Raw genomic sequence first — 23549 nt, forward strand, 5'->3', positions numbered from 1 at the left:
GTCTGTCGGCTTATTTGTGTTGCGTTGCCCGCTGCTTTCACATATAGCGGACTATGTAAACTGTGTTGCTTCAAAGAATCACTTTCATCGTTTTCATTCGAAACTGCGATCAAAAGTTTCAAATATTCAAATCTGTTTCTCATGTTAATCTAGATGTGGAAGTATCTTTGTAGTATGACGGATAACCTTTTAGCGCCTCACAGATAAGTTGGATGGCATACTTCCCATGAAGCTGAGAATGAAATTTGGGTGCACACTGGTCTTAAGACCGGGGAATTAATGTATTGCTTTGAAAGATGCTATATGAAGCAGACCTGGTTCAATATAGGTACTAGTATAATATAAGTAAATCTCTCTACTACATGAAGTGCCACATCTCATGTTAATTGACAGTGGGTAGAACTAATCTGTAAAGGGCGTTTGGCAAACCACCGGTCCAGCACGGTACGATATTTGATATATCTCGAGAACTCATGCAGCAAAACCACTCATTCATCATGCTTGACGTTATATTTTCCAAACACAAGTCTTGGTTTTCTTTCTAAGCTACAACTGTTAACATTTGGAAACCACATTCACAAGGGTATTGATTGTGTATCCATACCATCTCTGATTAAGTAGATAAAACGTCCCTGGTGTTGTATGAACCAATTTGTGGGTTCACCATCACCTTGTAGAAACATTCCCACCCATAAACAACGGGGAACCATCACAAAGAATAACGTATACATGACAGCCTGTCCGTGTGGATACCGCTGTTACTCAGAGGGGCCATATGCCATCTCCCGTCTTACGTGGGATCATATCACATTTAAACATATATTTTTAAAATAAGAAAACCTTAAAACTGTACAGAAACTCCTGAATTATTTCCTTTTCATTTTGGTGGTGTCCATTTCCATCCAGAACATAAACGGACATATTTGACGTCACAAAAGTGAAACACTGAAATATTTAACTGAGACCTTTGACACGGTCCCATGTGTTTATTGCTTGTGTTTGGCTTCGGCCATCAAGGATGTGAGGAGAAAGGGTGGTTTAGTGACAGCTGAATAAACGACGATAAACCATTACGTCCACTTAGGACAAAGGAGTGACACAGATCGTGTTCCACCTGGAACAGAATATGTTTTTTCACCACCATCTGCAGCGTCCGACGAGCCTCGACACAGCACAAATTGGCAGCAACGGCCAGTCAACCCGTACTGACCACTGCGATTTGGTCTTGTGTATGCTTAAAGTATGGAAAAGAGTCATTCATCCTCTAAAAGATGGAAGGAGAGCATTGTCTGCTAATAATGTGTACACACCAAGTACAAAAACAGTTGTACTTCAAGTGACCAAATGTAACGTTGCTTAATCCTGGTGCCTTGCGTTCTTGGTCTGAAGGTTCTGCCCAATCTTTCAAATGGCAGTACCTGGCTCTACAAATGTAACCTGCAGCTGGCTAGTGAATGAAACAGCAGTAAATACAAACACCACTTCAGGCAAATTACTTCTTCTGCTGCTGCTGATATTAATGCTACTACAACTACGGCAACTGTTCCTCCAACATCAACCACTGCAAACCACCGTTTAGTTCCCTCCTATCAATTCCACGTTGACATGTATCACTTTGAGTATTGAATTTCCACACGCAGTATCCAACACGAGGAGGCCATCTTGATCTGCAGCTGGTGAAACGTCAATGTTCCTGATGTCCTCGGAACACTCGGATGAATTAGTTTGTTCTAAACGTGCCGTAGCGTATGACGTCATCAACAGTCGACCGTTCCTCTGTGATGGAAGACGTTGGAACTCAGATCTAAAATGACGTTCCAATAGACAGTACACTAGTATTGTTTCTTGGCCTCCACTGAAGTGGGAGACACCATGTATCTCCACGTGTTTCACTACAGGTATACCATGGTTAACTGTTATTACGTTACGTCAGGTGTTTCACTACAGGTATACCATGGCTAACGGTTATTACGTTACGTCAGGTGTTTCACTACAGGTATAACATGGCTAACGGTTACATTACGTCAGGTGTTTCACTACAGGTATAACATGGCTAACGGTTACATTACGTCAGGTGTTTCACTACAGGTATAACATGGCTAACGGTTACGTTACGCTGGTGTTTCACTACAGGTAAAACATGGCTAACGGTTATTACGTTACATCACGTGTTTCACTACAGGTATACCATGGCTAACGGTTATTACGTTACGCTGGTGTATCACTACAGGTATAACATGGCTAACGGTTATTACGTTACGTTAGGTGTTTCACTACAGGTATACCATGGCTAACGGTTATTACGTTAGGCTGGTGTTTCACTACAGGTATAACATGGCTAACGGTTATAAGGTTACGTCAGGTGTTTCACTACAGGTATAACATGGCTAACGGTTATTACGTTAGGCTGGTGTTTCACTACAGGTATATCATGGCTAACGGTTATAAGGTTACGTGAGGTGTTTCACTACAGGTATACCATGGCTAACGGTTATTACGTTACGTCCGTGTTTCACTACAGGTATAACATGGCTAACGGTTATTGCGTTACCTCACGTGTTTCACCACAGGTATAACATGGCTAACGGTTATTACGTTACGTCACGTCTTTCCCAGACTCCTTGAGATGAACCCACGTGACCAAGTGTACCTCATCTTGTCTGTCTTCAGCAGCACCTCCTGACCGACCGACATACAGACACACATGGTTGGAATGTGGCCCTGTATGTATTGAGGTATCAGTTACAGTGGTTGAACATGGACACTCCCGTGTTGATTTCATCTTGAAACTGATACAGGGTTGAGTCGTGTTGGCGCTGAAACGTTGTGCAAGACGCCAGCAGGATGTCGTTACAGATGTTCTACAGGTACATAATTACGTTTACATACCATGTTCCATTCCCATACAGCAGCAGTATACTGTATATACCAACTGCTGCGAAGTAGTGGGGGTCGATCTAGTTGCCATATACCGAAGACATCTGAATTCTCCAAATCGTCCAGGACACACGTTTTAGATACCTGTTGTCTCCGATAAAGATGAAATGTCGGATAACATAACTGTAGATGTCATTGTCTCGAAGTGTTGAGGTCGAAACTCTATGTCATATACTGCATAACCCCTTTGGTTCGTTCGAAGTCGTAGGGGCCAGTAAGAAATGTCCTGTACGATAGACTGGTGTCTGGTGGTAAACAGGAGAAAACAGGTACAGGGTGTTTTCACCAATTTAGAATGACAATACTAGGCCTATGCTAGACACTCGTAATGTAGAAACCGAGATGATGTAGTTAGAAGGGTTTCTGATTCCTACCTGTAAAGTGCAGCTACATAAGGGATACTCTTATCACTGAAAGACTTTTTTGATAATTTCTACAGCGGCAAATTTTCGAGAAAACCATTATGAGAGTACCATCAAGTTTAACTTCAATAAACATTTTATTATAGTGATATTTTCAGCAGATGTTCTTTTATTTTGTTCACAAACTCGCAATAAACAATTAGTACACTCATAATGGCAATATATTTATCTATCATTTATATTTTTCGGAATTGAATTGTCCTGTAACGTACTGGAAGAAAGGCTCTCGGTAACCTGACATATGCATGTTTGAGTTGACTCCCTGTGGGCAAGCCAATATGTCATATAACCACTTGACAATCTAGATAATTAAATTCTAGAAATAGACATCACCTACAAAGTATCGACCACTGGCTGGCTGGTGTGCCTTTTACTGTTTCCCTGCCTTAACGCAAAGAGGTGTTATTTCTTTTTTTAAAATGGCGCCCCGACTTACCGCAAATAACAAAGGCGGGATAAACGGATATTATTGTGGTGCCTCCCTAGACGGAGCAACTTGAAGATGGCGGCATCCCGAGACAGATCTTCCTGTGACTACACCAATATATGGTGCTTTGTCGGACCGATTAATGGACGGCTGAGGGGTGACTCAGTAAGCTGTCTTTGTAGCTAAACTAGGTATGGCTAAGTGATTAATCGACATCAACACACGTACATACTTGTATTTACATCTTCGTTACAGCGTTTCTAGTTATTTTTTGGTGTTGACGTGTGTTTGGGCCGACATTTGGTCTCAGAAATAAAGTTATTATATTAAAATATTTAAATACACATATATCTACCAAATGAAAAATAACCACATGGCACCCAGAATCACCTAGAGCTGAGGTAATGAATGCTTGCCAAATCATTCTCGACTTGAGTCTGACTCGTTTCGTAATTTATTCTCCAAGGTCGGGGAGACAGACTGTTGTTTTATATTCGGAAGAATATGTGAAATACCTTTTGTCGGCTACTGTTTGTTTCTGTATAAAATGACTGGAGAGATAAATGTTCATAAAATGTAAGGCTTAGATCGAAGGTATTACATGTTTTGTTTGCCTCGTCACACACAATATTTAATATCCCAAACCATTACAATGTGCAGATTGTATTCTTTTTTTCGTTGTGATATTGCTAAAGGCGATCTTATAATGTTGTAATAGCTTGTTTTGAATTATTGTTCGCCGTCACGAAGATTTTCAAATACACTTTCCTTACATTGATAGTTTTTACAACTTCATCTGCTGTTGTGTTTCCCGCACTAGATATGGACCAACGTTCCACGAAACGTTGGTAAATAATGCACTTCTGTTTCAAGTTTATGATTACAAGACTTACTGATCGTAGGGAGAGATATTGATTGCAGGGAAGTCTTCTGATTCCAGGGCTGCTTGTATTAGGTTAGTGAAAGTTCCCCAGTTTGGGTTTGTTCTCGGAAATGGAATAAGTGATCCCTTCATGTGCATCATTGGAATGGAGAAAATGCAATATTTCGGTCGCCAGCTGAGCTGAAATAACACTCGCGATCTAGTTACACATGGTCAGATATAGGCACAGAAACAGCCAAGTACATTTTAACTATGACCAGCTGTAACTTATTCATGTCTAGTTGTATATAGGAACTGGACTTCAGGCCCTCATACTGAACAATAGCCCTGACCCCGATCACTGACCACTCGCCATTGTTTTCAGAGTCTACGTCCCCGGGGCTTCACCCAAGCTGTTTTCATCTGCGACCCGCGGTGACCCCTAAACGTTTTCCTTCATCCCAGGTTAATTGAGTATCTTTGGTTTGTCGTGAATTGAGAATAAAACCACAAAAACTGTTTTGTCAAAAGCCAGTGTGCATATTTGATGTAGTTTGTCATATAAATAGGATATCGTTGGCTTTTATGGTCTGTTTTATTGAAGCTATTTCCGCTTTTGTCCCTGGTTTTACACTGATGTTTGCGTATATATGGGTACATGCGCTGTTCGTATTTTAATGCATATTTACCATGGGAAATTAATTTTCAATGGTGTTTTTGTATTCGCTTTCTTTGAAGATGAAGCTGTGCGACCGGGAACCTAGATGTTTCTTCTGTATACTGTATGTAAATATTGTTGGGAAGGTATTATTTTAAGCGACGTGGACAGTAAGGTGGAGCGTGGGAAGTTCGGTGCTGGTCTTTGGTTTGCCGTCAAACACGGTTGTGGCAAACGTTGATGTGTCGAACACACTGTTGTCTTCAGCAAAAGCCTGGTCCCAGCATATTCCTTATTTATCATAACTCGACTTATACAAATCAAAACAAGCAGCCAAGTATGCTTCTCTTTATGACGTCAGATAATACTGTTGACGGCACGACTACTGTTGTGTGTATTTGACGTCATACATGCGTAGATCGATGCTCATGATGTTGATCACTGGGTTGTCTGGTCCAGACTCGATTATTTACAGACCTCCGCCATATAGCTGGAATATTCGATTATTTACAGGCCGCCGCCATATAGCTGGAATATTGCTGAGGGCGGCGTTAAACAACAAACTAAACAACCAAACAATACATGCGTAAAGACGTGCTGTGACAGGTGTTAGTAAGTTGTTTTCTCGAAGATCTGGCGTTAACTCTTATATTCAGGAGATCGATACCTATAATGCGCTGCGGTATTTTGGTGTTTGCTCCCAAATGAATTCTCTACCTTTGACGTTATATATTTTCAGGTGCGCTGTGTCTATTTTACGGGCACAAAGCCTCGTGTCTTTCCCACGTAGCCATGTGACGTAGCCATACGCGTGTAAAACACTGTTATATCTTCCACATGTACAACACAGATAGCAATGAAATACTGTGTATGTTTTAGCATGTCAGCTGTATGTTGCACGAAACAACATCTTGCATCTATATATCACGTGTAATAAGAGTTTGAACTTTCACATTAAGCAAATTACTCAGCAATCAAAACATCCTACCTCACGAAACACTGTCAGTTTAAGTGCCGAGTTTATAAGCTTCAGTGAAACCTTCTGAGTCTGTCTCAGCGGGATCATGGGCGGTGGGGTAGCCTAGTGGTTAAAACGTTCGCTCGTCAAGCCGAAGTCCTGAGTTCGATTCCCAACATGGTTTCAATGTGCGAAGCCATTTCTGGTGTCCATGGCCGCGATATCGAATGTTGATAAAGCGGCGTTCCTAGCTCACTAATCACGATCGAAAAAACCCCATATCTACTGACATAATTCGATGCATGCAGATGGTCAATATCAAACATTGTACAGATAAGGATGTATACGAGCTGACTGACTGTCGAGGTGTGATCTAACTGTACATGTACAACCTTCAACGTGCCACCTCTTGCAGCTCCGCGCACGTATCTCATTAAGTCGAAACGCGATATGGTGGCAGGCTGAGTTCACTTCGAGATATCATTAATGCACAATACAAGTAGAACGAATTTAACTTAAACCGGATTAACTAGCTACAGACACAAACACGCCAGTATATATGGGGCATCGTGCTAGATGACACCCCGTACCTCAACACTTCACCGCCCTGTCCCCTATATACACAGCCTGGAATGTACAATGTGCAGTGCATACGTGCATAAATCACTGTTCACCGTCGCCAGGCAGAAACAACCTCGACTTTATGTCTCACTTCACATATTTACAATTTCGTGGTTCATTTTCAACGATCTAATTACATTAAATTATCACATATCTCGTCATAGTCACGATCTCTAATATTGGCTCATAATGCAGAGTCATTAATGTATTTTTAGTTAAGGTTTATGTGTTAACCAGTTAGACAAGTGACAGGTGCAATATTACATCCTGAACTATATATTTTCTTTCTTGTTATGGGGAACTGTGTGTTTTTACCTTTGGAAAACATTGCACGATTTTATAGATATATAATTACTTAACATGTTTACCAGATTTCCAAGCTGTGTGACTGGAAGCAGATTCATAGGAAACATTCTATATTTGTGTCTACGCTTCCTGAGAGAAGGGGCGGCGGGGTAGCCTGCTGGTTAAAGCGCTCGCTCGTCACGCCGTCACGAAATATTGCTATAAGCTGCGTAAAACTAAACTCACTCACTCACTCACTCATGAGAGAAGGTGAGCTTGCGAGATGTCGCCTTTCACCCTATTGCTGTCTTGTTCAAGTGCCAGCACTACTCGTCATCTTCAGTCAGTTATGTTTTCTGGGACTTTTCATTGTTCGTGTTTATGTTTAAATTTAAAGATAACCGACTTGGAATATATATAGGAGTGTAGAAAGTAACGTCGCATAGGATGACATAAAAGAAATCACATTCTGTGTAAATTCTAAAACAATAATATGAGAATGTTATCTTATACTGGTTATTTAAATACTGCTAAGTTGTACATATGAAGTAATATATATTTTAATGAAAACTGGACAACGGTCTTCAATACACTACTGAAAAAGAATGGTCTGAAGAACACTACCAGTGTCTGATTCATGCTACCAGAGCCTATTGAGTAAGCAACACATTTAACACTAATGGACTACGGAAACTGTCAGGCGACTGTTGGAAAACTAGACAGCATTATTGAAGGGATTATCACACGATGAATTCATAAAGTTGATGTTTTTTACCTACTGATCGTACAGAGAAGGGTGGGGAGGTGACTCACTGAACATAGTAAATGATCACAATTAAAAGGAAGTGACAGGTACAAGTGTGAGTGACATCATTCACTAGGCATTAGTGGCTGGCATTTAACTAATATTCTGGTTTGTAAAAGGTATAATCAATGAAGTCGTCCTTTCACTGATCCCGACCAGGTTCTGCGTGTAACGGATCAAATCAGCAGTGTTCACCTGCCACCCGCCACCCGCCACTAGCTCCTCACACAGACACCAGTATAGACATGGAAACATGTAGCGAGGTACCGTATCGAGCAGTAGACACTTACACCAACCCATCTCACCTTGCACGTCACTGTATTGTAGCACTACATACGACCACGGTACATAACTGTAACAGTCCAAGTGTCCAAGGTTTGCTCGGGGGGAGAAGACTGGACATCTGCTCTTCTGCTCCATACCAGCTTAATGGATATCACCACTGCTGTAAACAACCACGGACTACACAACTGTCGGCTTAAACTGACACACACTTGCGTAACTGTTTTACTGACATGGCACCATATCATCGGTTGTATGTTAGTATCCACAGTACCCGTGAAGGTCCGGGTTAGAATTGATCTTCAGTAACCCATGCTTGTCGTAAGAGGTGACTAACGGGATCGGGTGGTCAGGCTCGCTGACTTCGTTGACACATGTCATCGGTTCCCAATTGCGTAGATCGATGCTCATGCTGTTGATCACTGGATTGTCTGGCCCAGACTCGATTATTTACAGACCGCCGCCATATAGCTGGAATATTGCTGAGTGTGGCGTAAAACTAAACTCACTCACTCACTCACTAGTATCCACAGTAATATCACATATCATGTTGAAGAAACTATAGCTTTAGTCCAAATAAACCTGTTTACGTTATTGTTGCTCAGCTACTGCTACACTTATTATCACCGACATTAGATTCAACATATTGACTAATATATTACTGATATTAAAATGGATCAATAACGTGTAATAATTGTCAAAAACACACACGAAACTATCAAAACTAGTCAATAGAACACAGATACAGTCATGACACTGATGTCATTACGTCCAAAGGTGATCATGTGACCTGGTCTGATGTTCGGCGACTGTGTCCACCACAGTCTTTATGGTTACACGTACATATAAAAGGTAAGAGGTAGGCACCCCCAACAGCGACAGTATTGCTATTCATCTTGCAGACATACTTCTTTATACATAGGAATCGGAATTTCTTCCGGACTGCCAAACCGTTGAATTTGACCAAGACGTTTTGCATCAACGCCAGGTATATTGATGATCTGGGGAAGAGAGTTAAAGAATACATTGTTCATAGATATACTTAATCTGTAGGTCATGGACACGTCTTTTTGAATACCACATACGCCTTGTACACAAATCAAACGAAATCAGTACTTTAGGTCCCACGTTGACAGAGTAAAATGCCACCTTTGTGAGATTTTGATAGAACAGTTCCAAATCCTATTGTTATGTAGTTCGAGACATGGTGAAAATAAACCTCATAAAACAAGCACCTGTCAAGCACTGACCAAATGGGTGTCAATTACAGATTATTAGATTATTATAACGCGATGTTCATGTTGAATTATGAATCTATAAGCCGACTAAATGCATCTGATATTGCGTAAGTTAGTGAATGGCCGTAGAGCGGATATATTATGTTGAAGGAATATATTTCTGATTGGGGTCAATAGTAGGTCATTATCCTGAATAGAAGATTTCATGATGATCATGTATAGCACAGAAATATTACAATTCAAGGATGCAGGTGAAATTTGTTGCCTAGTCATGTACATTTTGTTTCTAGAAAACTGCGAGGTGGAAAAGAAAAGCACGGACCAAGTGATTCGCCTTGCAGTAGTCACGTCACGTTTTTCTACACTCTGACCTGCCGCCCCCGCTGGTGCTTTCTATATTTGCTTGAAGTCTTTTTGAGACTTTGCACCTATTGAAAAGCATTTAGCCCGATTATCATATATAGGCGTAAAGCGCAGTACCCTCGCTTCCTAGTCGCGTTTTTCATGCTTTGACAACGAAAATACAGTATCGGCCAACAGGTGGAATGTCATCTTATGTTTACACAGTATGGGGATCGCATTGGTGGAGGCGAACACAGCTTTGTTTTTACGTCTCCGCCTTGAATATACTATCCCAGCAGTGCAGGAACAATCTCGGTAATCCTGTAGTTTTTGTCGAGTATAAACTGTGCAAGCCCGCATTCTGAACAGCTTAGGAATCACAAAGCCGTACAGGAATGAAATACCAGACGTAGCTGCTACACGATGCATCATGTATAGGGTCGGTTTAGAATGAATTATATGTGGTTGTTATATAGCTGGCATTAACTAGGCATCACTGCAGTGCATACAATGTAAACAGGTGCTTGTTACAGTGTCAGGGGTGCAGTTAGTGTAAGGTAGAAGTATTTACTCGGGAAAATTAATCAAGTGAAGGTTGTATACTGTATACACCGTAGAATTTCAGTATATGAAGACTTGCTTCCTGAGGCAGTTTCTTGGCATTTAATTCGTAATTTATGAACATTGCAGTTTAATACTGCAGACTTTGAGGGGTACAGTTTGCGTATCAAAACACTTTTGTCATACTTATTTCTGAATCATCTTTCGGTAATCATTGAATCGTTTTTAACGGCAATGTAATGCTGCTGCCATAAAGGAGGTTTTGTGTTTCTGAGTGTAGCTCAGGTTGTAAATATAACGAAACAATCGTTTCCATGATCATTGTACGATTGTGACACCTGGTACCGATGCAACACGACACAAACACATGCAAGGGCACGTCAGTTGTCCACCTGGAACACGGAAACATACGGCACAAGGCAAAATAGGAAACTGTATAATTTTTGTCAGAAATGCGTCAAACTTGGTATTGTCATCAACACAAAATGGGTTGAAAGCTTTACTGAATCCCTGCATGTTGTCACCCGGATCAAATCACTGGGGGAAAGATTCGTATGACGCTCTGTGAATCTTCGTTGAAAGAGTTGGCTGTATCTAAACGATGTGCTGTTAAATAGTCTGTCGTACAGACCCTGAAGCAAACATATCCAAGAAATCCCGTGCAAGTCTAGAAAATGTGGCAAGTCTAGATTTCCACAGCATCTGAAAATGAAGAAAGTCTCAGGGCTCCTTTTCATCATATTCTATTTTTTTCACTATGAGCTCTTTTTTCGGTAAAATATGTTTATTTCAGGGCCTAGTTGTTAGCCTACTCTACCAAGGCTGGAGCTGCTGCAATATGTTCTGATACAACAGGAACGTTCATTACTTGGTCAACGTCATCCCTACTGTCGCAATGCTATATCAAATGAAGTCACCATCACCTGTGTACAAACAATATTGGATATTACTCCTGTCGCAATGCTATATCAAATGAAGTCACCATCACCTGTGTACAAACAATATTGGATATTACTCCTGTCGCAATGCTATATCAAATGAAGTCACCATCACCTGTGTACAGACAATATTGGATATTCACTGCTTGTCAGTTTCAGAACTGTTCATCATAGTCAGTCGCTGTGTGTGGTGGATATAGATTTAGCAATACACACATGCAATACTTCTGTGGTATACTATCAAGCTTATGGCAAGATCAGTGTCCAAATAGCTCACAAAAGATCCAAATAATATTCGTCGAGTTCAAAGTAAGTTCACACCCCCTTCCTTCTCGACATGGAACTAATCCCGAGTGCCTTTATTGTACCTCGGATCACCATGATCAACATTGGGCTTTTCAGAAGTGAAACTTACATGGGAATTAAAGTAGCACCCCAAGGTCTTTTTGGCGGCCTCTGCTACTCCCACAGTAGAGATTATTTTATGCAAACGTCATGGAGAATTATTCCCCATGGTCAGGATTAAGTTCCTCAAAGGAAATAAATATTATGCATCTTAGACGTGGGATGAGTCGTAGTTTGTGTGAATTCTTGCCGTGGTCCCTTCTGTCCTCCCGCCCCTCGCGCGTCCTGTCAGTCGTTCGTCTGTCCAAGTGCAATCACTGGCCACTTTCACAGACTCGACATCATGCCGCCATGCTGCCCTTTGTCTCCACCCGCAGGTTGTTGAAGCTGAAACGGTAACACTTCATCCAGCTATATCATTCTTAATTCCATCCGAAAAAAATGTCCCAATTCAGATACATGCATCGATGACTGAAACTGTTATCATAGCTGATGTCGGTTCATTCAGAGATTTCATCCTCTGTATCCATAGGTTGGTTTACGATCGCTCCCAGACCAACACCAGTGATGTTTAAATAATCATCACTTCATACTGCTTTACAAACAGATACAAAGCGTATCTCATAGTTCTAACAACTGTTAACGCTGGGTGGAGCGTTAGGAATCAGACATTGACTTTTACAGGCAGACATTCGAGGTTTTCCTGTGGCGTTGCTGGTTTTAATTGACCAGATTTTATATCTTTTCATTTTTGTTGCAGGATAATCAGCCATTATTTGCTGTTGGCACTACTCGTTGTCCTGCTGAATGAAACGAGCCAGCAACAGGTAGGTGACTTTTCCATCAATATATATAGAGGATATTATATGAGTGCCCATGTCATACTAAGTTTACGACACGAGTGCCTAAATGTTGGTATTTCCCGATCGAGATCGAGTAACCTTCGCCGCATGTAGAACGCTACGTCACAGAAGAAACGTGACGTCATAGCTTTGTTCATGACGTCACGTAACCATGACAAAGTGATATTTTGCCCTAGGGCATCGTATGAAAATATGAACCCCGATATTTTCGCCCTCGTAGGTAATAAATAAATATATTACATATGGTAAACATACGGTTGAAGAAGTTACTATTTAAGGACAGTTCTTGTTCTATGGGGAATCGTCCAGTCTACACGTACCTCAGACACTACAATACAGGTACTTAAGACACCATGCAACACTACAAGACTGAGAGACCAATTGTAAGGTTATCCAAATCAGATAAACTTAAGTCGGTGAAGAATAATTTCATGTTACAATCTTGCATCGATATTGTCCTGAACAAAATGTACACGTTCAGTATGTTGGGTTCTGTTGAAACTAATCTTCTGCTGGCCCTGACTGAAACTTACAATCCGTCCTCATAGCTTCTGTCGTAATTACGAGTGTACAGCTTATCCGGTCGCCGCTCAACATCGCCTACCACGAGTCAATGTAACATCGCCTACCACAAGTCACTGTAACATCGCCTACCACAAGTCACAGTAGCATCGCCTACCACAAGTCACAGTAACATCGCCTACCAGAAGTCACAGTAACATTTGTATGGAACGCCGGTGGCGTAAATGTCCCCGGACAAACAAGGGTTGATGTAACTGAAGGTGTCACACTTACACCAAACACCAGCATTCCAGGCGGGGCAGACAATGAGGTACAGCAGGGAGCCGTAGTTTTCTCATCTGTGCACACAAGCCCCCGCCACAGGTTCCCCGACCAGCTACCTGGTGGAGATCTCCGGGGGCAGCACCTGTATGTAGAACCTGTGAGGCGAAGATGTGAAGCATGTGCCCTTCAGTGTGTAGGAGTTAGTCTGGGCCTTGTGCCCGGTGCTGACTGGGTTCTGTTTCAGTGAGCTTTACTTCTTGCGTCTAGTGTAGACAGATGTTAACCAGTGCAGACAGATGGTGAATTAGCGAGTTTGGTGGAACACCGCACTAAAAGGTATCCTGGTTATATCGAGTGACTGTGCTTAATGTGTAAGGAAAGCCCGTCGCGATGTTGGTGTCAGACCTTTACCACTTTGGTGAAGTCCCGAACACGGGTATGTGCTAACAAACATAGACGCTGGATTCGAACCCAAGATAATAGATCTCTGGAATACCCAAGGGACGCAACTCTGCTGAGAAAATTGCGGCGCTCTAGGCAACTGGGCGAACCTCCCGTGGCCCATGCCGCCTCCCCTACTCCGAGACAGGATAGCAAGCCAGTGCAGGCTGATCGTGTGCCATTCTGAACATACCTTCCTCACTCAAGAATATGCAGTTTTAGACTGAAATGAGCTAAATAATGCATCTGTGTATCTGTGTGTATCTGTGCATCTGTGCATCTGTGTATCTACATTACAGTCCAGTGTAAGTCCATTCAACAGTATTGATTGAGATTGAGATGTTCTTGAACCACTTGCACTTCACATGGACTAGGTGAAAGATACATGTATGTTGTTTTCTTCTTTCTGAAAGTGACAAGTTCTAACAATGTACATTACCGATGACACCTCTGATCAAATTAAGCTCTGTGAGGAAGTCTTATTCAGACAGTTTTTACTCACGCTAGTGTGCCAAGAAAAAACACCAGGTACGCTGCCGTGCCCGATTTCCGAGCCTCGACCGGGAACAAGGAGATATTTGTTTTGAAAAGTAGTGAACCTGATACAAAATGCTGTTAACCCCGAGGCTGCCACTGGCGCAGCTTTAAGACGTCAAGGACTTTCTGTCGTCCTGGTTCTTCTGTACTGGTCAATCTGACCTTAGTTGCCGCTCAACATGCGTGTCAGTGTGACCGAGAATACCTATCGGGTGTAAACAAACGGTGTTACAAATGAAGACAAGGTCAAATAGCAGGCCTTTTGTGTTGACATAACAAGGGGATATCTGAACCTGAGGATAACTTCTGTGAAATGCTTGTTTGGAAACTTAGAGTCCATTGTATTCAGTTGGCAAGTAAAACACACTGCTGTTGACAATGGGGATGAACCCAAACAGCCGGTGTACAGTCTGAGACGTGAGCAGACGCTCTAGTATCACCTAGACTGTCTACTCTCAACTACAATTAAATTGATTAAATCTATAAGATGTTCGGATTCCATCACAGGACTCAACACCTGTATGGTCGCTACAGTGATACACAACCTGGGGCTGCGCACGTTGATAGCTAACAACATATGTCTCTAGAGAGGTCCTCCATCATGATGGTCATGGCGCAGACTCACTGGGCGCCAATATAGGGGCCATGTTCCAGGCGCTACTTCTCAGTTTTCTGTTGGGATTTCAGTCACGGACCTGCTGATCTTTGGTCAGTGGTTCGAATCCCATCACGGGGCTGGACAATTTACGAAACCCATCACAGTACTGGGGAATTGCTTGACATATACATGACCACCCGAACGGGGTACTGGGGTCTTGTCTGTCTCTGAATATCCATGGGACGGACGCGATAACGATCTTCAATTGTCAACCCTGATTATGTACACTGATAATTTTAAAATTCAAACATAAGAGGCTTTATGATCTGTTCTTCATGAGAGCACAATAGAATTCATTGAACAAAAAGTTCTTTTGCTTCTTATCGCGCGCTTTTTCACAGGTGCGGCGTCAGTAATCTAGCGTGTGTTCCAATGGGTCCTGTCCGGATTTTCTCATACTTAAAACACAATACGACCAGTGAGAAGTTTTTATGCAACACCTGTGTCACAGATCCAACGCTGAAATTTATCATTTCTACCTTCTCTACCTTGTTATTTACCGCCAGGTAGTTTATGGCCTACTCGGCACGGCTGTCGTGCTTGAGGATCCAAGCATATGTCTTTAATCTGTTAATCTCGCTAATTTGTCACCAGGTACAAAAGCCCGCTCCAGTCTCTGTAATCTGCAGATAGTTTCCGGTTATGGGTCTGCCGCAAGTGGCCTCTTCAATCCCTCTTCGTCAAGTCATTATATCAAGATTGCGCCGAACGACGAGCGAAGCCAAACACTTTGTGCGGTTAATCCAGTGAAATAATACAGCATTGTTTGCACCAAGGGACGTAGGTCGCTCTGAGACGTATTAATTCCAGATAACCACTTATTGAAGCTTTAAGAAACGCCGCGTTGATACCTACTGCGGCTGATGGCGTTCAAGGCCACGAAGGTGTGTTTTACACCCAGTCATGGGACACCCTGACATTATGGCCTTTCAATAACATCACCCAACACTCATGCAGGTTTACGAGCACAACGTGTCGACCCCTGGGTTGTGTATCATTTAACTCTCAGTGTTTGTTAAATTCTCTCTGACGACATAGAACACGTTTCAAAACATCTTCACTATATAAAGAGCTGAAAGACTAGTGAGTCCTCGAGAGTATGACAGAATATATAAGGTGTAGAATACTTGGGCTGCTTCAGTGATCTAACACACGGGCCTCGTTAACCATGTGACAAGGTAACGTGCATGACGTCACAGCTACTTGATGTGTTATACGAGTTAAAAAGTAATGTCATTCCAGTGAACACATCTTGTCAAACATGTCGCTCTCAACGGTTCAGCGCTGTTTATGACTTGAAGGCGACACACTTCCTGAGAGTCGAAACGTGGCTGTTGTGGTGTGTGGTATAATTATACAGCCACGAGGCTTAATGAGTGGTTGACTTGCTCATTTTAGTGACGATACCCGGACGTGATGCATGACGGGTGTACATTTCATACGCGGGGACAGATAAAGAGGGCGTGGCAGCGTCTATGATCCATCCACATAGCAACTGCTACATCCCACTGTACTAGCCCCACCCCGCACTCCCATCACACCCATCACACCCGCACTCCCATCATACCCATCACATACACCAAACATCATGTCACATACACCCGCCATCTGGGAAGGGCGATAACTTTAAACTTGTGTCCTTTGAAGACCCAAATCATTTCTTGTGAAGAACCAATTATATTGATTTATTTCATCATGCATACTATCTTAAAAGCTGTTGCTTGGTATTCTCTTTTGGACCGCAGAAGTTTTGGTTTTCATCAACACATGTCTGTAAATCAAGGAGTAACACAGTGTTTCCTTTAGGTATGACATGGCAATTTGTCCTTACGTCACGGGCGGATGTTGGAATGCAGATTGATGTTCATCATACAGGTGTGTGCGTTCATTAACGCAGATTCGGACTGGGAGCGGCGGGGGTGGTCCATCTGTTAACGTTTTGACTCATATCGCCGACGTCCCGGGTTCGACTCCCAACATGTGCAGGTCATCTCGATGAAGCATTGCTTAAAGCGACGTTAGGTCCTGCTCATCTTAATCGCCCTCTCAAACAGCCACTGAAGCCTCATGTCGGGTGACCACGGCATTCACACCGCACGCCAGAGAGTGCCCCTCCTCTGATACAGACAGGGCTTCATCCGTGTTTTTACAGGTGACCACAATCCAAGTCCTGAGACCGCGATCAATCGTTAATACCATAGACGACTACATTTTAGATGTTGTGCCCTGAGTAATCTTTGTCACCTTAATTGTGGACTACTCTTCATTCTGAAGCCTGGTCCAGAAAATCCAGCATATCTACATAACAGGCATGCAATGTCATGCATCACCCAAGTCAGCGAGCCTGACCTACCGATCTCGTTAGCCTGTTACGACAAGCACGGACCGCCAAACATTTTTCTAGCCCGGAATCACCGTAATTACACTGTATTCAATATGTTCATGTAACTTGATAACAGACCATCCTTCGTGTTTCTTACTCTCCAATGGACCCTGCTTTTTGCAAAGGTTTCTGTTCAACGAACAAGTGTTGAGGTTATTCTTAGAAATATGTGGAGACTTGTTCATTGTTTTGGTCATCTAAGAGCTGCAGCCCCATCCAGCACAGTGTCATCTCCGCCGTAGAATGTTAACAATGTCCCTGTCGGACGTATGTCAAGTTGGGTAATCTCTTGCACCTGTACAAAATACGATAGCCCCATTTAGCTTCACGAACCCGTGGTCTTTGAGTCGCCTAGTCATGTCAAAAACATATTACCTCTCTTCAAAGCTGAAGTGTCACTAAATTGCAAAATCATGTGAGATCTATAGATAAAGGGAATCAAATCTACCTTCGGCCAGTTCGAGTTACCATTCTGACGGCATAATCTAACGGAGAAGGTCTAGGTCACGTGGTCGCCCCTCCCTTTCTTGTCACGCGACCCCTGGGCAGCAGGAACATGTGTTTGTGGGCGGGGAGCCGGCCTGGACGTGACATTTGCTGCTGTAGTTCCAACAGCTTATACAGAAAACTAACAATTTCCATAGAACCAACACACGTCGAATGTTAGGATGACGGGGACAAAACATCACGATTGCCAATTACGTGTTGAGACAGCAAGTACCGACTAGCACGGCCACTGTTTGGCAGTTAGAGCTGACTACCTGGATAATCAGGTGTTGGGAGGGGAGGGTGGGGGCGACGGCAGGAAAACAAGTATCGAAGAAATATTGCTGCCTGATTTGGGGGTGGTTGTGGGTGGAGTAGGAGACACATTAAGGATAGACAGGAGAATATAGAATGAACTTAGACGTGTATGTCGCGACTGTGTGCGTAATGACAGAGATGGGTAGTGATGAGGGAGGGGACGGAGGGGGGATCTGGGTAGATTAACATTGGGGTGTGTGGCGTGGACGTGAGCCGTTCGGATGTTACTGAGGAAAAAGAAGATCAAGACGACTGAGTTAGGCGCACCGAGGGTGTGGATCAGGAGTCAGGGCTGAGACAACCATACATCCATCTCCTCACTGACAGTCACATAGTCACAGTCTTATACAAGAGAGGGCAAGGACGTTCAATCCTGAACAAGGGTATTACCATAGATGTGTACACCTGACTCTGCTTAAAGAAGATTTGCAGGGAGAGATATGGTGGCCATGTATATACACATGTGTTTAATCCTTTAGCTATGTGAACAATTCTGATTCACGCATAACGGGACAGTGTTACATTTAGTATTGAATTAATTACTTTCTAAAGCATCCAAACAATAGGACGCCGATTGTAAACAGTAAACACTTTGTTGAAACCTTCGAGCACGGTTATACAGTGGGGAGGCAGGCAAGAGTACATGTTTGATGTAATCTGGGATTCGAACCCAGGTCCAGTCGACCCTAGCATGAATGTTGTAGCGTCCTACAGGACTGCACCAGTGTCTGACACGTACGGTATTTCCGTGTGTATACCATTTAGATGTCAACAAGTTGGCTGTTTCGTGGAGAAAGGTAATTTCCAGGACAGATCAATACTGTGTTAAAAACCAATGTTTGATGATAGGCAAGAACCACGAAAGGGAACGGGTAAGTGTTTGGTGATGGGACACAGGACAGTGAGAAGCATGCTGGTACGAGTAATATGTGGACACTGGCCTTCCTGCTTGTAGCGTGGTGATGTCAGATCTGCAAACATATATACGTGTACGTACACACATATACGTGAAATAGCAAATGGAATTGTGGGTGAGTTTCCACTTGAGTCACACTGTTGTATGTTCAGTTACTGTGTAACACAACATGACTGGAATTCTTCCTGGGGAAATCTTACTACTTTATCTGACAGAGATAGATACCATGCGGCATGTATGTGGGCAAAGTGAGAGTGATATTTGTAACGCCAGTTAGATCACGCTGGGTCAGTCTCATGTGGGAGCAAAACAAGGTCGCGGATGTTTGGTAGGGCAGGGACGGGTAACCCGGATACCCGGGACGGGTGGGTAATGAGTTGGGCCCGGGTACCCGTCTCATTACCTGGACCCGTTTTGATCATGTAACTAAATGATTAAACAATGTAATATGTTATTCTTTTATGATTAAAAAGTTGTATTGTCTTTATTGATTTAGAGATAATTTACGGAAGCGTAGTAGGGCCACGGTGAAATTTTTTTCGGGTCTTACTATCTCCTACGTAGTACTTAATATCTACTTAATATCTCCTACGTAGGACTTAGTATCTCCTACGTAGGAGTTAGTATCTCCTAAGTGGGTATCTCCTACGTAGGACTTAGTATCTCCTACGTAGGAGTTAGTATCTCCTAAGTGGGTATCTCCTACGTAGGACTTAGTATCTCCTACGTAGGACTTAATATCTTCTACGTAGGACTTCTTATCTCCTACGTAGGACTTAGTATCTCGTACGTAGGACTTAATATCTCACTTAGGAGATACTAACTCCTACGCAGGAGATACTAAGTCCTACGTAGGAGTTAGTATCTCCTAAGTGGGTATCTCCTACATATGACTTAGTATCTCCTACGTAGGACTTAATATCTCCTACGTAGGACTTAATATCCCCTACGTAGGACTTAGTATCTCCTACGTAGTACTTAATATCTCCTACGTAGGACTTAGTATCTCCTACGTAAGACTTAATATCTCCTACGTAGGACTTAGTAGGAGATATTAAGTCCTACGTAGGACTTAGTATCTCCTACGTAGGACTTAGTATTTCCTACGTAGGACTTAATATCTCCTACGTAGGACTTAGTATCTCCTACGTAGGAGTTAGTATCTCCTAAGTGGGTATCTCCTACATATGACTTAGTATCTCCTACGTAGGACTTAATATCTCCTACGTAGGACTTAGTATCTCCTACGTAGGACTTAGTATCTCCTACGTAGGACAATATCTCCTACGTAGGACTTCGTATCTCCTACGTAGGACTTAGTATCTCGTACGTAGGACTTAATATCTCACTTAGGAGATACTAACTCCTACGCAGGAGATACTAAGTCCTACGTAGGAGTTAGTATCTCCTAAGTGGGTATCTCCTACATATGACTTAGTATCTCCTACGTAGGACTTAATATCTCCTACGTCGGACTTAGTATCTCCTACGTAGGACTTAATATCTCCTACGTAGGACTTAGTATCTCCTACGTAGGAGTTAGTATCTCCTAAGTGGGTATCTCCTACGTAGGACTTAGTATCTCCTACGTAGGAGTTAGTATCTCCTAAGTGGGTATCTCCTACGTAGGACTTAGTATTTCCTTCGTAGGACTTAGTATCTCCTACGTAGGACTTAGTATCTCCTATGTAGGACTTAGTATCTCCTACGTAGGACTTCGTATCTCCTACGTAGGACTTACTATCTCTTACGTAGGACTTAGTATCTCCTACGTAAGACTTAGTATCTCCTACGTAGTACTTAATATTTCCTGTAGGAGATGATCGATATACGTTTACATAGATTAATCTGAAACGGTCTCCTGTTTCACTGTCTCAGTCACTGTGAGAGTCTACAGTCATTCGTTTCATTCACTATTAGAGTCTACTGTTATGTGTTTCATTTACTGTTAGAGTCTACTATCGTGTGTTTCAATTTACTATTAGAGTCTACTGTTTCCTTCACTATTAGAGTCATGTGTTCAACTAATTGTTGCGCATTACTGTGTTGGACCGACTGTTATACTTTACTGCCTTGCATTCAGTTTACAATTACTCGTTGCAGTTAGTTCACTGTTATATGTTGCACTTTGTTAGACTTTACTATTATGCGTTGGATATTTCAGAGGTCGTTGCACATGAATCATAATCTGCGTGTACAGACGTGACTTAGACTATCGGTGGCAATCTATGTGTACGTATCCCCTTATATTTATACAAATATAATGACAATTCATTGCCTTTTTGAATTTCGTATTGTTTTACGCAGCACTCAACAATTGTCCACCCCAGTCAAGTCAACCTGTAAACAATTACGAAAAAAGCCACAAACGAGCGTTGCATCCGATCCAACCTAGCCCCATCAAGACAAGCAACAACTTGCGGAGGTCGTGTTATAACCCGAGTTTCATATCACAACCTCACCCCAACTATCCCACCCACCTCTCTCTCTCTCTGTGTGTGTGTGTGTGTGTGTGTGTGTGTGTGTTTGTTTGTGTGTGTGAATAGATGTATGTATGTTAGATTAAACATAACCATACCCAAACCTCCATAACTGCAATTAGAACAGGGTCCACGTCACCCTAACGTAATACACACACAATAACGCTGTATAGTAACACTGCGTTAGTGTCATGAATATTCACTAACTCCAATTTCAACTATCAAACGTCCTGCATAGCCAAACATTTCTCAACTTAATAACCATCCTTAAAAAGGATATGTTAAGTACGACGTAGGAGATAGTATGTCCTACGTAGGAGATACTTAGTCCTACGTAGGAGATACTAAGTCCTACATAGAAGATATTAAGTACTACGTAGGAGATAGTATGTCCTACGTAGGAGATAATATGTCCTACGTAGGTGATACTAAGTCCTACGTAGGAGATACTAAGTCCTACGTAGAAGATAGTATGTCCTACGTAGGAGATACTAAGTCCTACGTAGGAGATACTAAGTCCTACATAGAAGATATTAAGTACTACGTAGGAGATAGTATGTCCTACGTAGGAGATAATATGTCCTACGTAGGTGATACTAAGTCCTACGTAGGAGATACTAAGTCCTACGTAGAAGATAGTATGTCCTACGTAGGAGATACTAAGTCCTACGTAGGAGATACTAAGTCCTACGTAGGAGATAGTGACCCCCTAAAACATTTTCACCGTGGCCCTACTATGCTTCCGTAATAATTACAGTCACTTCTTTTGAATATAATACATGGTCAAGATATTGAAAAACTCGAACTTTTAGCCTCCGAGCTGAAAAATGTATTGGCCTTTCTTACAAATTTGATGTCAGGAATTAACATAACGGGTATCCGGGTAGGGTAGGGTAATAGGGGGTGGGGCAACCCGGGTAGAAAAATTTGGACCCGTCCCAGCCGTAATATTTGGCACTTAATTCTGTGACCCCCATGAGCACGTCCATGGCTGACAAAGAAAGCCTTGAATCAGGGTTTAGAGTAGAGGCCGCAGTCACGGTCAAGGAGTGAGTGAGTTTAGTTTTACGCCGCACTCAGCAATATTGCAGCTATATGTCGGGTCACGGTCAAGGAAGACATTATGAGAGGAACATGGCGTGATCAATTAAACATTACAGTGTAATGCATGACAAAGTCCGGTAAAAAGGCTATGATTTCTGGCTCTGATATGGTGAGTATTACTGTGAGCAATAACAACCATTACAACATATTTATGCCAAAATGTGATGGGGTCTCAAGAAATGGATTTACAAAATTTCACGCACTTTGACAATGACGAGGGAATACATTTACCAACCCCCCTGGACGGCTGTCTTTACATTAATCACTGTACGTTAAGAACTGTAGAGTATTACGTTTTCAATAGACTGTCTCTAATACGGTCAAATTGGTCCTCATTTTACAGAAGTATCGGAGGGGCCATACGGGTTTGAGGGACAACACAGGATCTGGATGGACCAGTACGGCTTTGTCAGGCCAATACGGCTTTTGTACGTGACAGCATTCCTTGCACTGAAATTTGTCCATATGCTTAATAATGCTTTTCTTTGATCTTCTCGGCTGATACAACATGGTTCAGGTAGTCAATGAATGATTATGTTATTAAATGCGTGTTTTCACACTGGCATTGCTATAGCTCCAAAGTTCGTCATCTTGGCCCGAGCTGTATTAGTCATTGCCTCGGGCCAAGAAACTATAACCAAGCCAATATGAAAACACCCATATAATAACATGACAATTATAGTTTGGGGATGAATATTTTGTGTACACAATCTCGGATAGGCCGTGTAACACTGGACAGTCCGATTCATCCGTCTAGTACTCCGGGTGTGGGAGATCTATGCTGTGACCTGATTTAAGGCCACTCACCACTGTGATGCCAATATTTCAAACAATCATCGCCTTTCACTCTAAGGTATTTACGATTCTGATTTGCATTTTATATTTGCTCTATGTCA

The 23549-nt window shown here is 42.4% G+C and overlaps 1 protein-coding gene across 1 annotated transcript in view; it reads left to right on the forward strand.

The window, feature by feature from the left end:
* The window catches only part of LOC124288946 (ADAMTS-like protein 4), a 272217-nt gene that overhangs the window by 58747 nt on the left and 189921 nt on the right, over positions 1–23549 (forward strand). Inside the window, 1 exon segment of the mRNA XM_046725536.1 lies at positions 12442–12508. Coding sequence (XP_046581492.1) covers positions 12442–12508 — 67 coding nt within the window.

Source organism: Haliotis rubra, unplaced genomic scaffold (assembly GCF_003918875.1).
Source record: "Haliotis rubra isolate DU_JTF1 unplaced genomic scaffold, ASM391887v1 Scf43, whole genome shotgun sequence".
Lineage (NCBI taxonomy): Eukaryota > Metazoa > Mollusca > Gastropoda > Lepetellida > Haliotidae > Haliotis > Haliotis rubra.